At 53.8% G+C, this 20,193-nt stretch overlaps 1 protein-coding gene across 1 annotated transcript; it reads right to left on the reverse strand.

Annotated features, from left to right (window-relative positions):
• Positions 1 to 8,567: 8,567 nt before the first annotated feature.
• On the reverse strand, positions 8,568 to 17,319 carry MRPL4 (mitochondrial ribosomal protein L4). The gene is made up of 9 exons (XM_023194252.3): positions 16,969 to 17,319; positions 16,816 to 16,882; positions 16,578 to 16,734; positions 14,309 to 14,360; positions 12,110 to 12,227; positions 10,608 to 10,714; positions 10,415 to 10,524; positions 10,254 to 10,330; positions 8,568 to 9,006 (listed from the first exon to the last, which is right to left on the reverse strand). The coding sequence occupies exons 1-9, from the start codon at positions 17,023 to 17,025 to the stop codon at positions 8,861 to 8,863; spliced, it is 891 nt and encodes a 296-aa protein (XP_023050020.1). The 5' UTR covers positions 17,026 to 17,319; the 3' UTR covers positions 8,568 to 8,860.
• Between the last annotated feature and the right edge of the window lie 2,874 nt (positions 17,320 to 20,193).

Consider the following 20,193-nt stretch of genomic DNA (forward strand, 5'->3'; position numbering starts at 1 on the left):
CCAAGCTAAAGCAATCGGGTGGCGGTGGCGGGGCGATGACCTCGGGGGCTGCTCCCGGTCCACACGCCTCTGGTTCCCCGGCCAGGCTAAGCTTGAATCACGGTCTACACCGCGCTAAGCGGTTTATTAAGTACTGTTAAATACTGCCCCGGAGAGTGGGGACTGTTACTGTGTCCATTTCACAAAGCAGTAAACTGAGACTCCAGGCTGCGAAGGGATCCGAACTCAAGTCCTCGCTCTCCAGTTTACACAGGCCTCTTTAATCGAGTGGATGAGCCCCTTGCCTGGGTGGGGGACTAGGAATCCTCCCCGGGCTCCCTCCACTGAGGGGTGCCCCTCCCCCTAGGGTTACGTCCCCACCCAGCTGACACGGGCATTTCTTAAGAAGCGGCCAGAGCAGAGCCAGGCACCTCCCGGCTACCGCGAACCGTGGGAGTGACGATGCGCTGTCTCACCACGTCCGGGGAAATCGGTGTCCTCTCGCTACACCCGAAGGCATTCACACCCCCGCGGCCTCCTCGCTTCCCCTTTCGGCCTTGGCCGCGGGAGCGTCTTTACAGCTCCCAGAAAAAGGAAGGAAGCTGCGTGATCCCCACCGCCAAGCCCCTCCGCTGGCGTCCCAGGCTCCGCGGGGAAACTGAGGCAGCTAGCTTGGATCTGGACGAGGGAGGAGGGGGGGCGCTCGAAACCCCTGCCTGTCGCTGGGAAACTGAGGCAGCAGCCCCCAGGCGCCGAGGCGAGGCAGGGAGAAGGGGCGCTCGAACCCCTTCCTGCAGCTGGGAAACCAAGGCAGCCCCCAGGCTCCCAGGTGAGGCAGGGAGAGGGGGCGCTCGAACCCCTGCCCTCCGCGCGAGGCTCCGGCAACCCAGGCGCGCGCACTAAATATGAGCGGGTGTTTGCTTGGCCACCGCCTGTGCGTGTGACCCCAAGACTCGACATCCACCACGTCGAGGCTGGGGACTCTGAAGTCTCCAAGCGCCGAGCCGCGCCGCCTAAGGCTTTCCTGTTGTGGGGCGCGCACGGCGTCGCCGTGGAGATCTCAGAGGGGCCAGGGAGGTCGCGCAGCAGAAGGGGAAGCGAAGGGGCCCGGGACGCGCTGGCCCTTCCTATCGGGGAAGGGGGCTGCGAGTCACTGGCCATCCAGAGACGCATATTTTCCCCGCCTCGGTCATTCCCAAGGAATTTCCACGGGGATATTTTTTTCTTGGGGGGCTGAGGGGTACTGAATTCCCGCCCCGGAACGGCCTGAGCAAAGTCACAGAGTGGGACCGGGGACGTCCCTGGTCCTCAGACGGCCTGGGAAAATCCTGCGCCACGGGTTCTTCCTCGGGCGGGTTCCACGGACTCTCGCCCTGGCCCGAGGTGCGCGGGCGGCGAGCTCCCCCGCGCGGCCCAAGTCCCACTTGCAGCCACAATGGCGCCGTTCTTTTCTCAACATGTGGCTCAATGTTTATTAAGCGCCTACTGTGTGCTTGGCATCCTTCCAGGTACTGGGGACGCAAGAATGAACAGAGTCAGACAAAAATCCAGCTGGTCGCGGTGGCTCCCTCCTATAATCCCAGCCTTTTGGGAGGCCGAGATGGGAGGATCCCTTGAGCCCAGGAGTTCAAGACCAGCCTGGGCAACATAGGGAGACCCCATCTTTACAAAAATTGCAAAATACAAAAATTAGCCGAGTGTGGTGGTGCACCCCTGTAATTCCACCTACTTGGGAGGCTGAGGCAGGAGAATCTCTTGAACCCGGCAGGCGGAGGTTGCAGTGAGCCAAGATCCATGCACTGCACTCCAGCCTGGGTGACAGAGTGAGACTCTGCCAAAAAAAAAAAAAAGGAACACCCAGGAGACAAGTGTGGCTGGAGCAGGCTTAGCAAAGGAAGAGATTGGAGGAGAGGAGCAGGCAGGGAGATGACAGGGCAGATCGGTGAAAGTGCCTGTCACCTGGGGAGGACTTTGTTGTTTTGTCTGTTTCTGAACCCCAGTCTCATTCTGTCACCCAGGCTGGAGCACAGTGGTGTGATCTTGGCTCACTGCAACCTCTGCCTCCCAGGTTCAAGTGATTCTCCCTCCTCAGCCTACCAAGTAGCTGGTACTACAGGAGTGCGTCACCATGCCTAATTTTTGTATTTTTAGTAGAGACAAGGTTTCGCCAGGTTGGTCTCTAGCTCCTGACCTCTGGTGATCCACCCACCTTGGCCTCCCAAAGTGCTGGGATAACAGACTTGAGCCACCATGCCCGGCCAGGACTTTGGTTTTTATGCCCAGTGAGGTGGGAGCTATGGAGGGTTGTGAGCGGAGGAAGGACCTCGCCCTGACTCAAGTGTTCACAGGGGCCCAATTGAGGCTTCAAGAGCTGCAGCTAGGAAACGGGAGAGGCGGTGACTGTTGTAGTCCAGATGAATGATAATGGGGCCTGGACTGGGCAGTGTCCTTGGAGAAAGGGCTGAATTTGACATCTGTTTTGGAGACTGGGCCAACTGGAGGTGCTGGGACAAGGGGGATGACTCCTTGATCAGGGTCTGAGCGTTTTGGAGGATGGAGGGCCACTTTCTGAGATGGGAGTGGGATGGCCATGGCGGGGGGCAGGCTGGCAGAAGGAGGAGGCACCTACCAGTCCTCTGCTCCTTGAAGTGTTTTCTCAGGGCAAAGGGAAGCAGATATTCCCTAGACCTTTGCTTCTATCTCCAGGAAGGGCAGGGCTTCCTCCCGGGTGCCAGGCAGTCTCAGGCAGGCCAAAGAATGGCCTCAGACCAGAGGCTGCCCACCGAGGGCAGAAGCCACCCCATGGTGTCCCATGCAACTGCCTTGCATTTCCCTCAGCCTGTAATGCTCTTCCCTTCATCCCCAACAAAGCTGGCTCCTCCTGTCTTGTGGCCTGAGCTTTCTGCTAAAAGGATATCCCCCTACTCCATCCTGAGCCACATCCTGGGCATTCCTTTACACTCACCTTAATATTCGAATTGCTGAACACATCACTTGCTGAATTTCTTTTTTATTTTTTTGAGACAGAGTCTCGCTCTGTCACCCTGGCTAGAGTGCAGTGACATGATCTTGGCTCGCCACAACCCCTGCCTCCTAGGTTTAAGTGATTCTCCTGCCTCAGCCTCCCAAGTAGCTGGGATTACAGGCGTATGCCACCAGGCCTGGCTAATTTTTGTGTTTTTAGTAGAGACAGGGTTACACCATGTTGGCCAGCCTGGTCTCGAACTCCTCACTGCAAGCGATCCACCCACCTTGGCCTCCCAAAGGGCTGGGCTGGGATTACAGGCATGAGTCACTGCTCCTGGCCTATTTAGATTTTTTTTTTTTCTCTTTTTCTTTTCTTTCTTTTCTTTCTTTTTTTTTTTTTTTAGACAAAGTCTTGCTCTGTTGCCCAGGCTGGAGTGCAGAGGTTGTGATCTCGGCTCAGCTCACTGCAACCTCCCAGGTTCGAGAAATTCTTCTGCCTCAGCAGAAGAATTTCCCCAAGTAGCTGGGATTATAGGTGCCCACCACCATGCCTGGCTAATTTTTGTATTTTTGTTTTTTTTCCGAGATGGAGTCTTGCTCTGTGACCCAGGCTAGAGTGCAGTGGCACGATCTCGGCTCACTGCAATCTCCACCTCCCAGGTTCAAGTGATTCTCCTGCCTTAGCCTCCCAAGTAGCTGGGACTACAGGTGTGTGTCACCACGCACAGCTAATTGTATTTTTAGTAGAGACAGAGTTTCACCGTGTTAGCCAGGATGGTCTTGATCTTCTGATCTCATGATTCGCCCACCTCAGCCTCCCAAAGTGCTGGGATTGCAGGTGTGAGTCACCGCACCCAACCAACTTTTATATTTTTATTTTACTTTTTATTTTATTTATGTATATTTTTGCGACGCAGTCTTGCTCTGTCTGTCGCCCAGGCTGGAGTGCAGTGGTGTAATCTTGGCTCACTGCAACCTCCACTTCCCAGGTTCAAGCAATTCTTTTGCCTCAGCCTCCCAGGTAGCTGAGATTACAGGTATGCGCCACCACAACCAGTTAATTTTTGTATTTTTAGTAGAGACGAAGTTTTACCATGTTGGCCTGGCAGGTCTAGAACTCCTGACCTCAGGTGATCCACCCGCCTTGGCCTCCAGAAGGCGTGAGAGCCACTGTGCCTGGCAGACCTTATCTTTGATTACAGATTTCTTCTGGGGAATAGCTTAGTTTGTGGTTTTGTTTTTCAAAACTCTGCTTCAGCAAAGATGTGGGGGAAAAAAAGGCTACGGAAACTCATCTGATTCCGGTTATGATGATGGAAGACAGCCACCAGGAAACTCTCCCGGAAGAATGGGCCGGATCAATAATCTGAGTGGTCCCAGTCCTCCTCCAATGGCCGATGAATGAGGAAGGTAAATATCTGTTCTAAGAAGCAGACAATTGGACATGCACATTCATAGCAGAAGGAAACCATCAAGAAGTAGAGGGAGGGTGGAATGCAGTGGCTCACCCCTGTAATCCCAGCCTTTTGGGAGACTGAGGTGGGAAGATTACTTGAGGTCAGGAGTTCAAGACCAGCCTGGGCAACCCCGTGAGAGCCCGTCTGTACAAAAAAAAAAAAAAAACAAAATAAAATTTAAGGCCGGGTGCAGTGGCTCACACCTGTAATCCCAGCACTTTGGGAGGCCAAAGCAGGCGAATCACCTGAGGTCAGGAGTTCGAGACCAACCCGGCCAACATGGTGAAACCCCGTCTCTACTAAAAATACAAAAATTAGCCGGGCATGGGGACGCACACCTGTAATCCCAGCTACTTGGGAAGCTGAGGCAGGAGAATTGCTCGAACCTGGGAAGCAGAGGTTGCAGTGAGTCAAAATCACGCCACTGGACTCCAACCTGGGCAACAGAGTGAGACTCTGTCTCAAAAAAAAAAAAAAAAAAGATAAAGAAAAAAATGAAAAACAAAAAAAAGGAGAAATTTGGACACAGAAACAGACACATACCCACAGGGACAACATCATGTAAAGATGAAGGTGGAGACTGAACCAGTGTGGCTACAAGCCAAGGAATGTCAAAGATTGTCAGCAAAGCAAACCGCCAGAAGCTAGGAGAGGGATCTGGAACAGACTCCCTTAGAAGGAGCTAACCCTGTTCTTCATCTTGGATTTCCAACCTCCAGAAACAGGAGAGAATAAATTTCTGTTGACTAACCCCCCCCCAACTGCCACAGTTTGTGGCACTCCTTTTTTTTTTTTTTTTTTTTTTTAGAGGTGGAGTCCCGCTCTGTTGCCCAGGCTGGAGTACAGTGGCCGGATCTCAGCTCACTGCAACCTCCGCCTCCCGGGTTTACACCAATCTTCTGGCTCAGCCTCCGGAGTAGCTGGAACTACAGGCGCCCGCCACCTCTCCCGGCTAGTTTTTTGTATTTTTTTGTAGAGATGGGGTTTCACCGTGTTAGCCAGGATGGTCTCGATCTCCTGACCTCATGATCCACCCGTCTCGGCCTCCCAAAGTGCTGGGATTACAGGCTTGAGCCACCACGCCCGGCCAGTTTGTGGCACTCCTACAGCAGCCCTAACAAACTCGTATACCCCACCTATTTAATTAACTAATTAATTCATTAATTCCTTCATTCATTATTTATTTTTTCGAGACCAAGTCTTGCTCTGTCACCCAGGCTTGAGGGCAGTGGCGTGACCTCGGCTCACTGCAACCTTCGCCTCCCAGGTTCAAGTGATTCTCCTGCCTCAGCCTCCCAAGTAGCTGGGATTATAGACACCTGCCACCATATCCCACCAATTTTTGTATTTTTAGTAGAGACAGGGTTTCACCATATTGGCCAGGCCTGTCTTGAACTCCTGTCCTCTAGTGATCCACCTGCCTTGGCCTCCCAAAGTGCTGGGATTACAGGCATGAGCCACTGCTCCCGGCCTATTTTTTATAGAGACGAGGTCTTGCTGTGTTGCCCAGGCTGGTCTCAAACTCCTGGCCACAGCCTTCCAAGTAGCCGGGACTGCAGGTGCATGCCACCATGTCCAACTATGCCAATTATTTTAAAGCACATTCTAGGCAGTGTATGATAGTTTTTTTTTCTTTTCTTTTCTTTCTTTCTTCTTTTTTTTGAGACAGGGTCTTGATCTGTTGCCCAGGCCAGATTGCAGTGGTGCGATCTCAGCTCACTGCAGCCTCTACCCCCAGGGCTCAAGCGATCCTCCTGCCTCAGCCTCCAAAGTAGCTGGGACCACAGGCACACCACCATACCCAGCTAACTGTTCTATTTTTAGTAGAGATAGGGTCTCACTATGTTGCTCAGGCTGGTCTCACACTCCTGTGCTCAAGCGATCCTCCCGCCTCAACCTCCTAAAGTGCTGGGATTACAGGCATGAGCCACCAGGCCCGTCTGTATCATTTTTTTTCTGATGCCTGTTTTTATCCTCAATCTGGCTGAGGGATTCCGGTGTGGGGGAATACGTTCTGACCCATTTCTTTTGAAAATCTGTCTGGGCAGCAGTTGGTCTCACCATGCTTCCTGACAGGTATGACGCAGACTGAACCACATTTATACTCCTGGCTGCAACTCTCCAGGCTGGGCCAGGCACTGTCAGGCCAACAGCTGGGTGTTACTCTAGGCCTTGATGCACCAACAAGACTGGCAAGAGGAACAGTAGTGAGGCAGCATTTTCTGCTGAGCTTTGGCACGCCTTTAACTGTGTGTGTGTGTGTGTGTGTGTTTTTTTTTTTTTTAGACAGAGTCTTGCTCTGTCGCCAGGCTGGAGTGCAGTGGCGCGGTCTTGGCTCCTGCAACCTCTGCCTCCCGGGTTCAAGTGATTCTCCTGCCTCAGCCTCCTGAGTAGCTGGGACTACAGGCACCCGCCACCACACCCAGCTAATGTTTTGTATTTTTAGTAGAGACTGGGTTTCACCATGTTAGCCAGGATGGTCTTGATCTGTTGACCTCATGATCCACCCACCTAGGCCTTCCAAAGTGCTGGGATTATAGGCGTGAGCCACCGCACCTGGCCTTAACTGTTTTTTGTTGTTCTTGTTGTTTTTGAGACTGAATCTCGCTCTGTCACCCAGGCTGGAGTGTAGTGGTGCAATCTTGGCTCACTGCAAGCTCTGCCTCCCAGGTTCATGCCATTCTCCTGCCTCAACCTCCTGAGTAGCTGGGACTACAGGTGCCCGCCACCACGCCCGGCTAATTTTTTGTATTTTTAGTACAGACAGGGTTTTACCGTGTTAGCCGGGATGGTCTCGATCTCCTGACCTCGTGATCCACCAGCCTCAGTCTCCAACCGGTTTTAATAGCTTTTTCTTTTTTATTTAGTCAAATCTGCTGCTTCAAGGATCAAAGTCTATGTCCACTGAGGGTGTCTGGAGAATGTGTTGCAACCTCTGAAGGCAATCCCAAGAAAGGCATTCCAGAGATGTTTGCAGCCCAGCAGGTGGGGATGGCTGTGTGGCTGCTTAGCCTGGCCAGGCCCACACAGGGAGAAGGCAGTCCTGATTGACTTTATTTTATTTATTTATAGATGGAGACTTGCTCTGTCGTCCAGGCTGGAGCACAGTGGTGCTATCTTGGCTCACTGCAACCTCTACCTCCTGGATTCAAGTAATTCTCCTGCATAGCCTCCTGAGTAGCTGGGATTACAGGCGCCTGCCACCACTTCCGGCTTGGCCAGGGTGGTCTCAAACTCCTGACCTCCGGTGATCTGCCTGGCTCAGCCTCCCAAAGTTCTGGGATTATAGGCATGAGTTACCGCACCCAGCTGGTTGACTTTAAATAAATCGATCACATTGTCTACATTATAGTCTGTTATGGCTGTTAAGAAAAATTAACTTGGCAGGCAAACAACCTCAGCAAAATCAAAAATTGGGATGCTGTTTTGTTTTTTTTAAGACAGTGTCTCACTTTGTCACCCATGCTGCAGTGTGGTGGCTCGATCTCTGCTCACTGCAACCTCTGCTTCCTGGGCTCAGGTGATCCTCCCACCTCAGCCTCCCAAGTAGCTGGGACCACAGGTAGACACCACCAAGCCCACTTAATTTTTGTATTTTTTGCAGAGACAGGGTTTCACCATGTTGCCCAGGCTGGTCTGGAACCCCTGGGCTCAAGCGATCCTCCCACCTTGACCTCCCAAAGTGCTAAAGTTACAGGTGCGAGTCACCACGCCCAGCTGGTGTTTTTAAACATGTGCTTATCTGCTCACTTACAGCGAGACATTTACTTTTCTGACTGTGCTTACAGGAAGTCACTCTGAAAACTCAGGTTTACACATGACATCTACTTGTATAATCAAGCACACACTCTCAGGCTGCATGAAGTACTGTCGCAGACAGGACTGCAAACACTCTCGGGGTGGGAATGGCTGGCAGCAGTGCTCAGGAGAAGGATGTGGCAGGAGTCAGCTCCTAGGAAGTGCCGGCGCCCACGCACCTGTGAGCTCCGGGAGTCTGACTCACCGGGTAAGTGAATTCTTGTAATTTCCACAAACAGCCCTGGGGTTCCCTTAAACCAGACTGCGAGCCTCTTGAGATGGCGGATCCTCAGCGGTGCCCAGAACCCGGGAAGGAGCCCAACGTGCCCAATGCAGTTATTAAAAATGACACTGAGAAGTTATCTGTTTATCCTCCTTGATTCGAAAATACAATTTATTTTAAAAACAAAAAGAGAGAATGGAGGCAGGAGCCCGTCTGGGGTCTCTGTGGAGTCGCCCCTTCCCAATGGCGATGGCCGCTCCCTGTGGCCTCAGCTTCCTCCCTGGAATGAGGGGGTCCAGGTGGCACCGTCCTCGAAGGGTGGGCGCGGGCCTGAGGCTCCCAAGTCAGCCACGGGCTCTGCCTGGCTCAGAAGAGGTGCTTCCCATCACGAGTGGTACGGGGTGGCCACCGGGCCCTGGGTAGCGTGGGGTGGGGGTCAGGGGAAGTTGCTGTAGGGCAGGCTGAAGGGGTAGAGGGGTTTGTAACGTGAGTCCTGCCAGAGCAGCTTGTCCTCCAGGAAGGCGACGGTGGGCAGCGTCAGGACCAGGGTCTGGTGCTTGAGCATGCTGTGCACATTTAGGCCTGGGGGCGGGGCGGGGGACGGTCAGGGTGGGGCTGCCTCTCTCCTCATCCCACCCACATCGGAGTCCCTTTGTGCTTACAGAAGAGAGACCTTCACTGTGGTCTAGTGTGACTTTGTGAGCCCAGCAGCCCAGGGCCAGACCCTGCCCGGCCGCTTGTTGCCTGTAAGCCTCTGGCCAAGGAGCTGCTCCCAGATCATTTGCTGGCGAGTCCCTCGGAATGCCAGGCTTGGCCCTGTGCCTGGCTGGGACTCCTGGCTCCCATTCCGGTGAGGGAGACCCAGGGCAAACGATGGGAGGGCAGGGAAGTGACGGGGCGGGTCATGCAGGGCCTGATGTGCCTGAGGACTTGGGCTTTCATCCTGAGAGAGGTGGGAAAGCCGGCCAGGGCTGTGGGTTGAGGGACAGGACCTGACTCAGGCTCACGTCGCCATCTGGTGGCTGTGAAAGGAACAGACTGTGGCTTTGGCAGAGGTGACCTTGGAGCCCTTTTTTTTTTTTTTTTTTTTTTTGAGGCAAGAGTCTCGCTCTCTCCCCCAGGTTTGGGTGCAGTGGTGCGATCATGACTCACAGAAGCCTCGGCCCCCTGAGCTCAAGCTATCCGCCTAGCTCAGCCCCCTGAGTAGCTGGGACTACAGGTGCACACCACCATGCCTAACTTTTTTATTTTTAGTACAGATGGGAGCCTCACTATATTGGCCAGACTGCCTTGGCCTCCCAAAGTACTGGAATTACAAGCGTGAGCCACCATCCCCAGCCAAGCACTTCTTTTTTTGTGTGTGTGTGTGTTTTCTTTTTGAGATGGAGTCTTGCTCATCACCCAGGCTGGAGTGCAGTGGCCGGATCTCGGCTCACTGCAAGCTCCGCCTCCCGGGTTCACGCCATTCTCCTGTCTCAGCCTCCCGAGTAGCTGGGACTATAGGTGCCTGCCAACGCGCCAGGCTAATTTTTTGTATTTTTAGCAGAGACGGGGTTTCACCATCTCAACCAGGATGGTCTCGATCTCCTGACCTTGTGATCCACCCGCCTCGGCCTCCCAAAGTGCTGGGATTACAGGCGTCAGCCACCGCGCCCGGCCGCCAAGCACTTCTTTAGGAAAGATTATTGCTTTGGGCAAGCTGAGGGTTGGGTCGGGGAGCGTGGTCACTGCCCAAGGCCACTCAGCGACCAGAGGCGGGATTTGAACCGCTGTGATTCTAACAGTGGAGACTGCACGTGCACACTCTGGGGGCCTGGGCCTTTGCTCACCAACAGCTGGGATCAGGTTGAAGGTCTTGAGCCTAGAGGTGGCCTCCACGATGCTCCGTGGCATCTCCTCGTATGTCCTGTAAGAGAGGACAGGGAGCGGGGATTGAACCCTCAGAGTACGGAGCTCACGCCCCCGCCCCTGCTCTGCCCTGTGTCCTCACAAGTCCACGAGGAGCACGGAGTCCCCCCAGCGGCGGTAGCGCGCCAGCTCTGTCAGGTACTGTGGGTCTCCGGTGGGCAGCTCTAGGGAGTCCATAATGTGCAGGTCATCCTGGTGAAAGGAAAGGATGGTTTGAGCCTTGGGTCCAGAGCAGCCCCACCTCTAGCAGCTGTCTGGGCCCCCCATGGCTATACCTGGGCCAGTTTGACGCTGAGTGCCACTTTGAGGCCCAGGGCCCGCACCTTCATGGGCAGCATGTAGTAGTAACTCGTGGGGCCCCGGGGGCCATGGGCAACACCTCCTGTGGGGACAGAGGTGTGTGAGCAGGTAGGGGCCACTGCAGAGCCTGGAGGTCAGCAATCTGCTGCAGTGGCTGGCATGGAGTGACAGGAGAGAGGGGGCACTGCCAGGAATCAGGCAGAGAGGGTGGGGCCTCAGGGGAGGCTGGATCAGGGACAGCATGGGACCAGTGACTTTGCTTCACTGGGCTTCAGTTTCCCCAGCTGTCACACTCTGAGACAGGGCTGGCGAAGGTGGCTCACACCAGCACTTTGGGAGGCTGAGGACGGAGATCACTTGAGCCCAGGAGCTCAAGGCTGCAGTGAGCTATGATTGTGCCACTGCACTACAGCCTGGGCAGTACAGTGAGATCCTGCCTCAAAAGCAAACAATAGAAAAAACAAACCACCTTGAGATCGGACAGTTCCTGCCTCATAGGACACCAGGAGTTATGGTGTGGATTCCGTAGAGTGGCTAGAGGGTGAACTTAACTCAAGCACAGCTGTTAATGCTGAAATTATCAGGAGGTTCGAACTTTCAGGTCTAGGGGGAGAGGGAGGCATCAGGCATACTTTCCAGTGGAGTAAGCAGTATGATTTGGGAGCAATAACAGTTGGGGAGACCCCTGCAAGCACCATGCGTTGGTGTCCGCCCTCGCCTGGGCCTTGGAAATGCAGCAGAGAAGACGACAGACATGGTCCCTGCCCTCACGCCATTCCCATTCCGGCAGGGTAGAAAAGAGGCTCAGCTGTAGAAGAAATCAGGGTAGCCCCGGGGGATGTGGAAGGAAAGGACATCAAAGGGGGCTTCCTAGAGGAGGTGTGGCCCAGAACCCTGAAAGGTGAGGAGAGCTGGCTGGGTAAACAGGTTGACGGGGTGGCTGGCACCACCCTGAATCATCTTGTTAGCATCCAAGAAAATAAAAAGTTAAAAACAAACCAACAACTACAACCAAAAAAAAAAAAAGAGAGTCATCTCTGCCTGGTCAGAGAGGGAAAGGAGGGGATGAGGGGGCAAGGTGTGCAGCCACCAGGGCCCACGATGACAAGGTCAGCAGTTCAGGTTCCACGCAAAGGCTGAGGGAGGTGGGAGATTTAGGAAGAGCTCTCCGGGTGCTGTGGGAAGCGTGGGGCAGGAGAGGGTGACGGGAGGTAGGGTCAAGAGGGGCTGTGGCCACGGGCTGAAGCGGGAGGGCATGCAAGAAGGAGGAGTGGATGGCTCCCAGATCTCTGTCCCCCAACATGGGTAGTGAGGTCCGAGGACCTCAGTTCCAATGTCACCAGCCCAGTGGTCCCATGAGGTGGAGGGAACAGGGCTGACACAATACCACGCCAGATGTGCGCAGCTGTGAGTAAACACCCAGGTCCCTCCCCGCCCCCCCACCCCTCCCCGCCCCCTCCACCCTGTCCCCAGTTACCTCCTCGCCAGAGTGGAGAGCGGATGCTGCCATGCCGGGCCCGCCCGGTGCCTTTCTGTGGCCAAGGCTTCCGGCCACCACCCCGTACCTCGGCCCTCGTCTTGGTCTTGGCATAGCTCTGGAGGCATAAAGTGAGGAGGGGGTCAGGTCCACGAGGCAGGTGTCAGGGAGCTGGGCAGATCAGTACTGCCATGGGGAAGTCAGGCAGGAGGCACCATGATGATGGGCTCTCTCAGGCCAAGCACAAGCGAGGGGGAGGGTAAAGAAGTCAGAGCTCCTGCCCCATGCCAGCCTCACAAAGGCAGGGGCTCTGCCGCCGGGCATGCAGGGGGTGCTCGGTATTTTCTGAACTATTGATTTTTTTTTTTTTTTTTTTGAGACAGTCTCACTCTGTCACCCAGGCTGTGGAGTGCAAGTGGTGTGACCTCGGCTCACTGCAACCTCTGATTCCTGGATTCAAGCGATTCTCCGGCCTCAGCCTCCCAAGTAGCTGAGATTACAGGTGCCCGTCACCATGCCAGGCTAATTTTTTTTTTTGAGATGGAGTCTTGCTGTGTCATCCAGGCTGGAGTGCAGTGGCGTGATCTTGGCTCACTGCAACCTCCGCTTCCCGGGTTCAAGCAATTCTCCTGTCTCAGCCTCCAGAGTAGCTTGGACGATAGGCACCCTCCACCACACCCAACTAATATTTGTATTTTTAGTTATTAGTAAATACTAATATTTAGTATTTTTAGTAGAGACAGGGTTTCACCATATTGGTCAGGCTGGTCTCGAACTCCTGACCTTGTGATCTGCCCGCCTCGGTCTCCCAAAGTACTGGGATTACAGGCGTGAGCCACCACGCCTGCCCCCGGCTAATTTTTTGTATTTTCTGTAGAGATGAGGTTTTGCCACATTGACTAGGCTGTTCTGGAACTCCTGGCCTCAACTGATCCACCTGCCTTGGCCTCCCAAAGTGCTGGGATTACAGGTGTGAGCCACTGTGCCGGCCTATGTTTTGAACAATTTTAATGTGGTTGTAGCTGCAAGGAGGGAATGACACAGACAGGGAGAATCAGGAAAGAGGAGCAGGGCAAGGAAATCAGGAAGAGCTCGGAACAGCAGACTGATGACTTTATTCCTAGGGTGATGGGGAGCCAGGGAAGGGTGAACACGGGAAGGACTGGCCAGACCTCTGGGGTGGATGGATGAGACCCCAACTGGTAATGGATTCTTCAATGTTCTTGGCATAAAACCCAGACTCCTCCCCACTGCTCCCACTGGCCTCTGTGGCAACACTGGGTTCCTTGTGGTCCCTGCCACGGGGCCTTTGCACGCCCCATTCCCGTTATCTCCACCCTAGCCCCACTGACTCTTTGATCTGGTTAGCTTCTACAGTAGACCCAAGGTTGAACATCCCGTTCTCTGGGACATGCTCATAATTACACATTATGTATGACCATCTGACTCACCTTCACTTCTCCCATGACACTGTGACCTTCATTAGAACAGGAACTTTGCCCATCTTTTTGGGGGGGTTGTGGGGGAAGGGGTAGAGACTGGGTTTTGCTGTTTCCCAGGCTGGTCTTTCCTGGTCCCAAGCAACCCACCCACCTCAGCCTCCACTGCTGGGATTACAGGCCTGAGCCACTGCACCCAGCCCAACCTTGCCTGTTTTGTCGTTGTGGTCCCTGCTATATCCTCTCACCCACTACAATGCCCACATCAGTGAGTGATCAGAAAACAACTGAAAATGAGCTGGGCATGGTGGCTCACACCCGTAATCCCAGCACTTTGGGAGGCTGAGGCAGGTAGGTTCCTTGAGGTCAGGAGTTTGAGACCAGCCTGGCCAACATGGTGAAACTCCGTCTCTACTAAAAATACAAAAATTAGCCCACATGGTGGCACACACCTGTAATCCCAGCTACTCAGGAGGCAGAGGCAGGGGAATCACTTGAACCCAGGAAGCAGAGGTTGCAGTGAACTGAGATCGTGCCACTGCATTCCAGCCTGGGTGACAGAGTGAGACTCCATCTCCATCTCAAAAAAAAAAAAAAAAGAGAACTAAAAATGGACCCATCAGTGAGTGGCTCAGGAAACAGATGAGGCCCCAGCCGAGCAGTCCGGAGAAAACCCAGTGATGGGCTTCCTCTGGGTCCTGTCCTCAACCTCCCCCAGGAAGCTCCTCTTCCTGCCACCTTGCTCCATTTAGGCACTCACAATTCTCTTGAAGTTCTTCTGCCACATGGCAACCTGGTGCAGGATGTCCAGCCTGCAGGGAGGAAGGACACATGAGAAGCCCAACTCTGCTTCAAAAGCCCCCACCTCCAATATAGGAAAACCCAGGATTCTCCCTTCTGCCTCCGGGGCCCTGTGCGATTGGCTTCTGCCCCTCACTGACCCCATCTTGAAATCCTGCCTCAAGGCCTTGGCACTTGCTCTTCCCTCTGTCTGAAACACTCTTCTGGATGGTTCCTTCTCAGCCTACAGGTGTCAGCCCTGATAACTGCTGAGAGGTGCCTCATAAAGAAAGAGCCACCCTGACCAGGTGCAGTGGCTCATGCCTGTAATCCTGGCACTTTGGGAGGCCAAGGCAGGTGGATCACTTGTGGCCATGAGTTTAAGACCAGCCTGGGCAACATGGAGAAGCGATGTCTCTCCAAAATATACAAAAATTAGCTGGGCACAGTGGTATATATCTGTCATTCCAGCTACTTGGGAGGCTGAGGCATGAGAATTACTAGAACCCAGGAGGCAGAGGTTGAAGTGAGCCGAGAGCGAGCGTGCCACTGCACTCCAGCCTGGGCGACAAGAGCCAAACTTTGTCTCAAAAAAAAAAAAACCCACCACCCCTTCTTCCTTGTTTTTCCTACCATTACTTTTTTCCTGCTATTACACTTGACTTATTGCCACCTTCTTCGGGGACTGGTTTGCCTCTCTAGTTCTATACCATTCCATACAGTCACCTACTCAACATCTGAAACGTGTCCAGTGCTCCATGCTAAAATGTGATTTTGACATAGTTTTAAATACAGGTATTTAAATGTATTTACATTATTGAAATCAATTTCACCTTTTTTTTTTTTTTGAGATGGAGTCTATCTCTGTTGCCCAAGCTGGAGTGCAGTGGTATGATCTCGGCTCACTGCAACCTCCATCTCCCCACGGCGCAAATGATTCTCATGCCTCAGCCTCCCGAGTAGCTGGGACTACAGGCTTGCACTACCATGTCAGGCTAATGTTTGTATTTTTAGTAGAGACGGGCTTGCACCATATTGGCCAGGCTGGTCTCCAACTCCTGGCTTCAAGTGATCCACCCGCCTCGGCCTCCCAATGTGCTGGGATCACAGATGTGAGCCACAGGCAGCCCCTACATTTTCTTTCCTTTTTCTTTTTGAGATGGGGTCTCGCTTTGTCGTCCAGGCTGGAGTGCAGTGGCACGACCTTGGCTCACTGTAAGCTCCGCCTCCAGGTTCACGCCATTTTCCTGCCTCAGCCTCCCGAGTAGCTGGGACTACAGGTGACTGCCACCACACCTGGCTAATTTCTTGTTGTATTTTTTTTTTTTCTTTTTTTTTTGAGACGGAGTCTCGCTCTGTCGTCCAGGCTGGAGTGCAGTGGCACGATCTCCGCTCACTGCAAGCTCCACCACCTCCCGGGTTCACGCCATTTTCCTGCCTCAGCCTCCCTAGAAGCTGGGACTACAGGCGCCCGCCACCTCGCCCGGCTAATTTTTTTGTATTTTCAGTAGAGACGGGGTTTCACCGTGTTCGCCAGGATGGTCTCGATCTCCTGACCTCGTGATCTGCCCGCCTCGGCCTCCCAAAGTGCTGGGATTACAGGCATGAGCCACCGCGCCCGGCCTCTTTTTGTATTTTTAGTAGAGACAGGGTTTCACCGTGTTAGCCAGGATGGTCTCGATCTCCTGACCTCGTGATCCGCCCGCCTCGGCCTCCCAAAGTGCTGGAATTACAGGCGTGAGCCACCGCGCCCAGCATGGCCCCTACATTTTCTTAGAGATGTTATGAACAGCAGGTTAACTAAAATGCAAACAGCCTCTTCCAGGCACCTAGGAATGGTTTAGTCTCTTTAGTGCTCTTATTGCAAAAAACAGTTAACAAAAATTATCAGCATTTCTATAAAACTTATTATGTGCCAGAATTAAGTCATTTACTCATCACAGCAACCTCCCGAGCGCTGACAACATAGGGACACTGAGGCATAAGAAGTGAAGGCAGGATTTGAACCTAATCAGTCGGGCTCCAGAGTTCTGTCTCCCTAACCCTTAGAAGATGTCACCTCTCAGGCTTCAATCTCACACAGCGCTACAGAAGGGGAAACTGTCATCACGCCCCTTTGACAGGTGGAGAAAAGGAGGCTGTAGAAATCCAGTACTTTTCCAACGGTACAAGCCTAAAGTGGTCCTGACTCCTGAACTTCTGCTCTTCATCCCTCCGCCACTCACTTCACCATTACAGTCCTCACTCACCTGGGCGCGGTGGCGAAAACATCGGGGTGCAGGTCGGCCAGGCCCACGCGCTCCTGCTCGAAGCCTCGCAAGGACTCGACCCAGGCCTGCACCGGGCGTCGATGAGCGGGTACCGAGAGCTCGACTTTGCGCAGCACGGGCTCCGGGAGACCTGGAGCTATGGCAGGGGTCAGGGGTTAGGGTCAAGGGTCAGACCTCTCTGTCGCTGCCCCTCCTGGAGCCACCCCGGTTGCCTTACCCTCGCTCGCCACCTGCTCCGGGTTCTCGGTCGGATGCGCTGCCTCCTCCGCCAGCGAACTCAAGCCCTGCAAGGGGTGGGCGAAAGTGAGAGACGACCCCTGGACACCCCCAAATTTCATCCTTCGACCACGCCTCCAGCCCCTGGCCTCACCCTGCAGCCCGTAGGCCGAAGCCAGGCGCGCGTCCCGGCCCGGACTAACTGCAGCATCGCCTCGCAGCCTCCCACGCCGCGGGAGGTCAAGGCCACTGGAGCCTCGCGCGGCGCCGATGGATGACGTCACGCACGCGACGCCGCCCGACCCGCCGCGACTCACCCCTGGAAAGCGGGGTGTGCAAAACCGAAGATGGAGGGTGTCCGACCTGGCGTGCCCAGACCTCCACCCCAGGACTAATCCCCAGGCCCAATTTTCACTCCTGCCTCAAGGACCCCCCACAACACTAGGTAACTGGACCTCACAGCAAGAAGCCCCAGCTTCCGTAGGCCTCGCCTACTTTGGGGCCCGCCTCCTACGAGCGGTGCAGGAATTCAGCCAATGAGACCTCTCTGGCCCAATTCAGCCAATGACCGCTAAGCCTGAAGGAGCGGCCCCCGCCCATAAGTGGGCAGTTCTGGAGCGAGCGACTAAAGAATACAACCAATAACGCTTAAGCTTTTACTGTTGGTCACGCCCACCGGGCCACGCCTTCATTCCGCCTCCAAGGCTGTTGGAGATCGTTTTTTCTTTATCCAGTTAATGTCGTTTGTTTTTTTATTTCTTTAAAGGAAGGGCCTTATTGCCCACAGAAAGCCTTCAGGTTTGGGCCTGCCAGACCATGCCTCCCAGTTTAGATTCCCCACGGCAGGGCTATGTCCCCCGAGACCCCTCAGATTAGTTATTTGTGTCCCCTACCCCCTAGACCAGGGTCCTGTACACTCTCAGACTTTCCAGGGCTCTCCAAGGACAGAACAAAAGTGGGGAGTCCACAGATCCTGCACTGCCTCCCTTGTCACCCCCTAACAAATCGGAATGTTCATTTTTAGTTTCTTTGTTTTGGTTTTTAGAGACAAGGTCTTGCTCTGTCGCCCAGGCTGGAGTGCAATGGGCGAGAACATGGCTCACTGCAGCCTCGACCTGCAGAGCTCAAGGGATCCTCCTGCCTCAGTCTCCCTAGTAGCTGGTCTACAGGCACGCATGCCCGGCTAATTTTTTTTACTGTATTTTGTTTTATTTTGTATTAGTATTTTGAGACGGAGTATCACTCTGTCGCCCAGGACGGAGTGCAGTGGTGCAATCTCGGCCTCCTGGGTTCAAGCGATTCCCTGCCTCAGCTTACCGAGTAGCTGAGACTACGGGCGCCCGTCACCACGCCCGGCTAATTTTTTGTATTTTTAGTAGAGACGGGGTTTCACCCTGTTAGCCAGGATGGTTTCATTCTCCTGACCTCATGATCCGCCCGCCTCGGCCTCCCAAAGTGCTGGGATTACAGGCGTCAGCCACTGCGCCTGGCCCTAATTTTCGTATTTTTATTAGAGACAGGGTTGCACCATGTTGGCCAGGCCGGTCTTGAACTCCTGACCTCAGGTGATCCACCCGCCTCGGCCTCCCAAAGTGCTGGGATTACAGGCCTGAGCCACCGCGCCCGGCCTGATTTGTGTGTGTGCTTTTTTTTTTTTTTTTTTTGTAGAGATGGCGGGGGGTGGGTCTCCCAATGTTGCCCAGGCTGGTCTTGAACTCCTGGGCTCAAGCAATTCTCCCGCATTTGTCCCCCAAAATGCTGGGATTACAGGCATGACCTACCACCGTGGGCCACCCATTTTCAGGTTCTTTTTTTTTTTTTGAGACGGAGTCTGGCTCTGTCGCCCAGGCTGGAGTGCAGTGGCGCGATCTCGGCTCACTGCAAGCTCCACTTACCCGGGTTCACGCCATTCTCCTGCCTCAGCCTCCTGAGTAGCTGGGACTACAGGCGCCTGCCACCACGTCCGGCTAATTTTTCGTAGACGGGATATCACCGTGTTAGCCAGGATGGTCTCGATTTACTGATCTCGTGATCCACTCGCCTTGGCCTCCCAAAGTGCTGGGATTACAGGCGTGAGCCACCATGCCCAGCCTAGGTTCTTTACCATGTTCCCGGTAGACCTCCAGGGGGCGCCACCGGATCACAGCAGGCTTCCCTACCCGTCCAGAGCTGTCTACTTGGAGGTCAGCGCGTTCTGGACAGAGCACAGCTGTTGACAACGTGGTCTGTGAAGCAACCTCATTTTCCTCTGCTGGAAAAGGAGGTTATGAGATTTCAGTGGCATAATGGAGGCAAAGCTTCCCATGCTTGGTACAAGGTGAAAACTCAATAAATAGCATTATTATTATTATTAATATATATATATATTTTGAGACAGAATCTCACTCTGTTGCCCAGGCTGGAGTGCAGTGGTGCAATCTTGGCTCACTGCAACCTCCGTCTCCTGGGTTCAAGCGATTCTCCTGCCTCAGCCTCCTGAGTAGCTGGGATTACAGGCGCCCACCACTACAGCCAGCTAATTTTTTTTTTTTTGTATTTTTAGTAGAGACAGGGTTTCACCATATTGGCCAGGCTGGTCTCGAACTCCCGACCTCAGGTGATCCATCCGCCTTGGCCTCCCAAAGTGCTGGGATTACAGGCATGAGCCACCGCACCTGGTCTCTACCAAAAATTTAAAAATTAGCTAGGTGTGATGGTATATGCCTGTGGTCCCAGCTAATGAGGAGGCTAAGGCAGAAGGATCACCTGAACCCAAGAGATTGAGGCTGCAGTGAGCCATGTTGATGCCACTGTACTCCAGCCTGAGTGATGGAGTAAGATCCTGTCTCAAAAAAACAAAACAAAACAAAACAAAAAAAATGTGGCGGGGTGCGGTGGCTCACGCCTGTAATCCTAGCACTTTGGGAGGCCAAGGTGGGCGCATCACGAGGTCAGGAGTTCGAGACCAGCCTGGCCAACATGGTGAAACCTTGTCTCTACTAAAAATACAAAAAAATTAGCTGGGCGTAGTGGTGGGCACCTGTAATCCCAGCTACTCAGGAAGCTGACTCAGGAGAATCACTTGAACCTGGGAGGCAGAGGTTGCAGTGGGCCGAGATCCCGCACCGCACTCCAGCTGTGTGACGTGAGCCACTGCACCTGGCCAGTATAGTGTATTTCATTGTGTATTTTGTCCCTGCAAGAATAACTGAATGTGGCTGGGTACAGTGGCTCACGCCTGTAATCCCAGCACTTTGGAAGGCCGAGGTGGGTGGATTACCTGAGGTCAGGGGGTCGAAACCATCCTGGCCAATATGGCAAAACCCCATCTCTACTAAAAATACAAAATTAGCTGAGCATGGTGGCGTGGGCCTGTAATCCCAGCTACTTGGGAGGCTGA

The sequence above is a fragment of the Piliocolobus tephrosceles genome, chromosome 21 (genome assembly GCF_002776525.5).
Source record: "Piliocolobus tephrosceles isolate RC106 chromosome 21, ASM277652v3, whole genome shotgun sequence".
Classification (NCBI taxonomy): Eukaryota; Metazoa; Chordata; class Mammalia; order Primates; family Cercopithecidae; genus Piliocolobus; species Piliocolobus tephrosceles.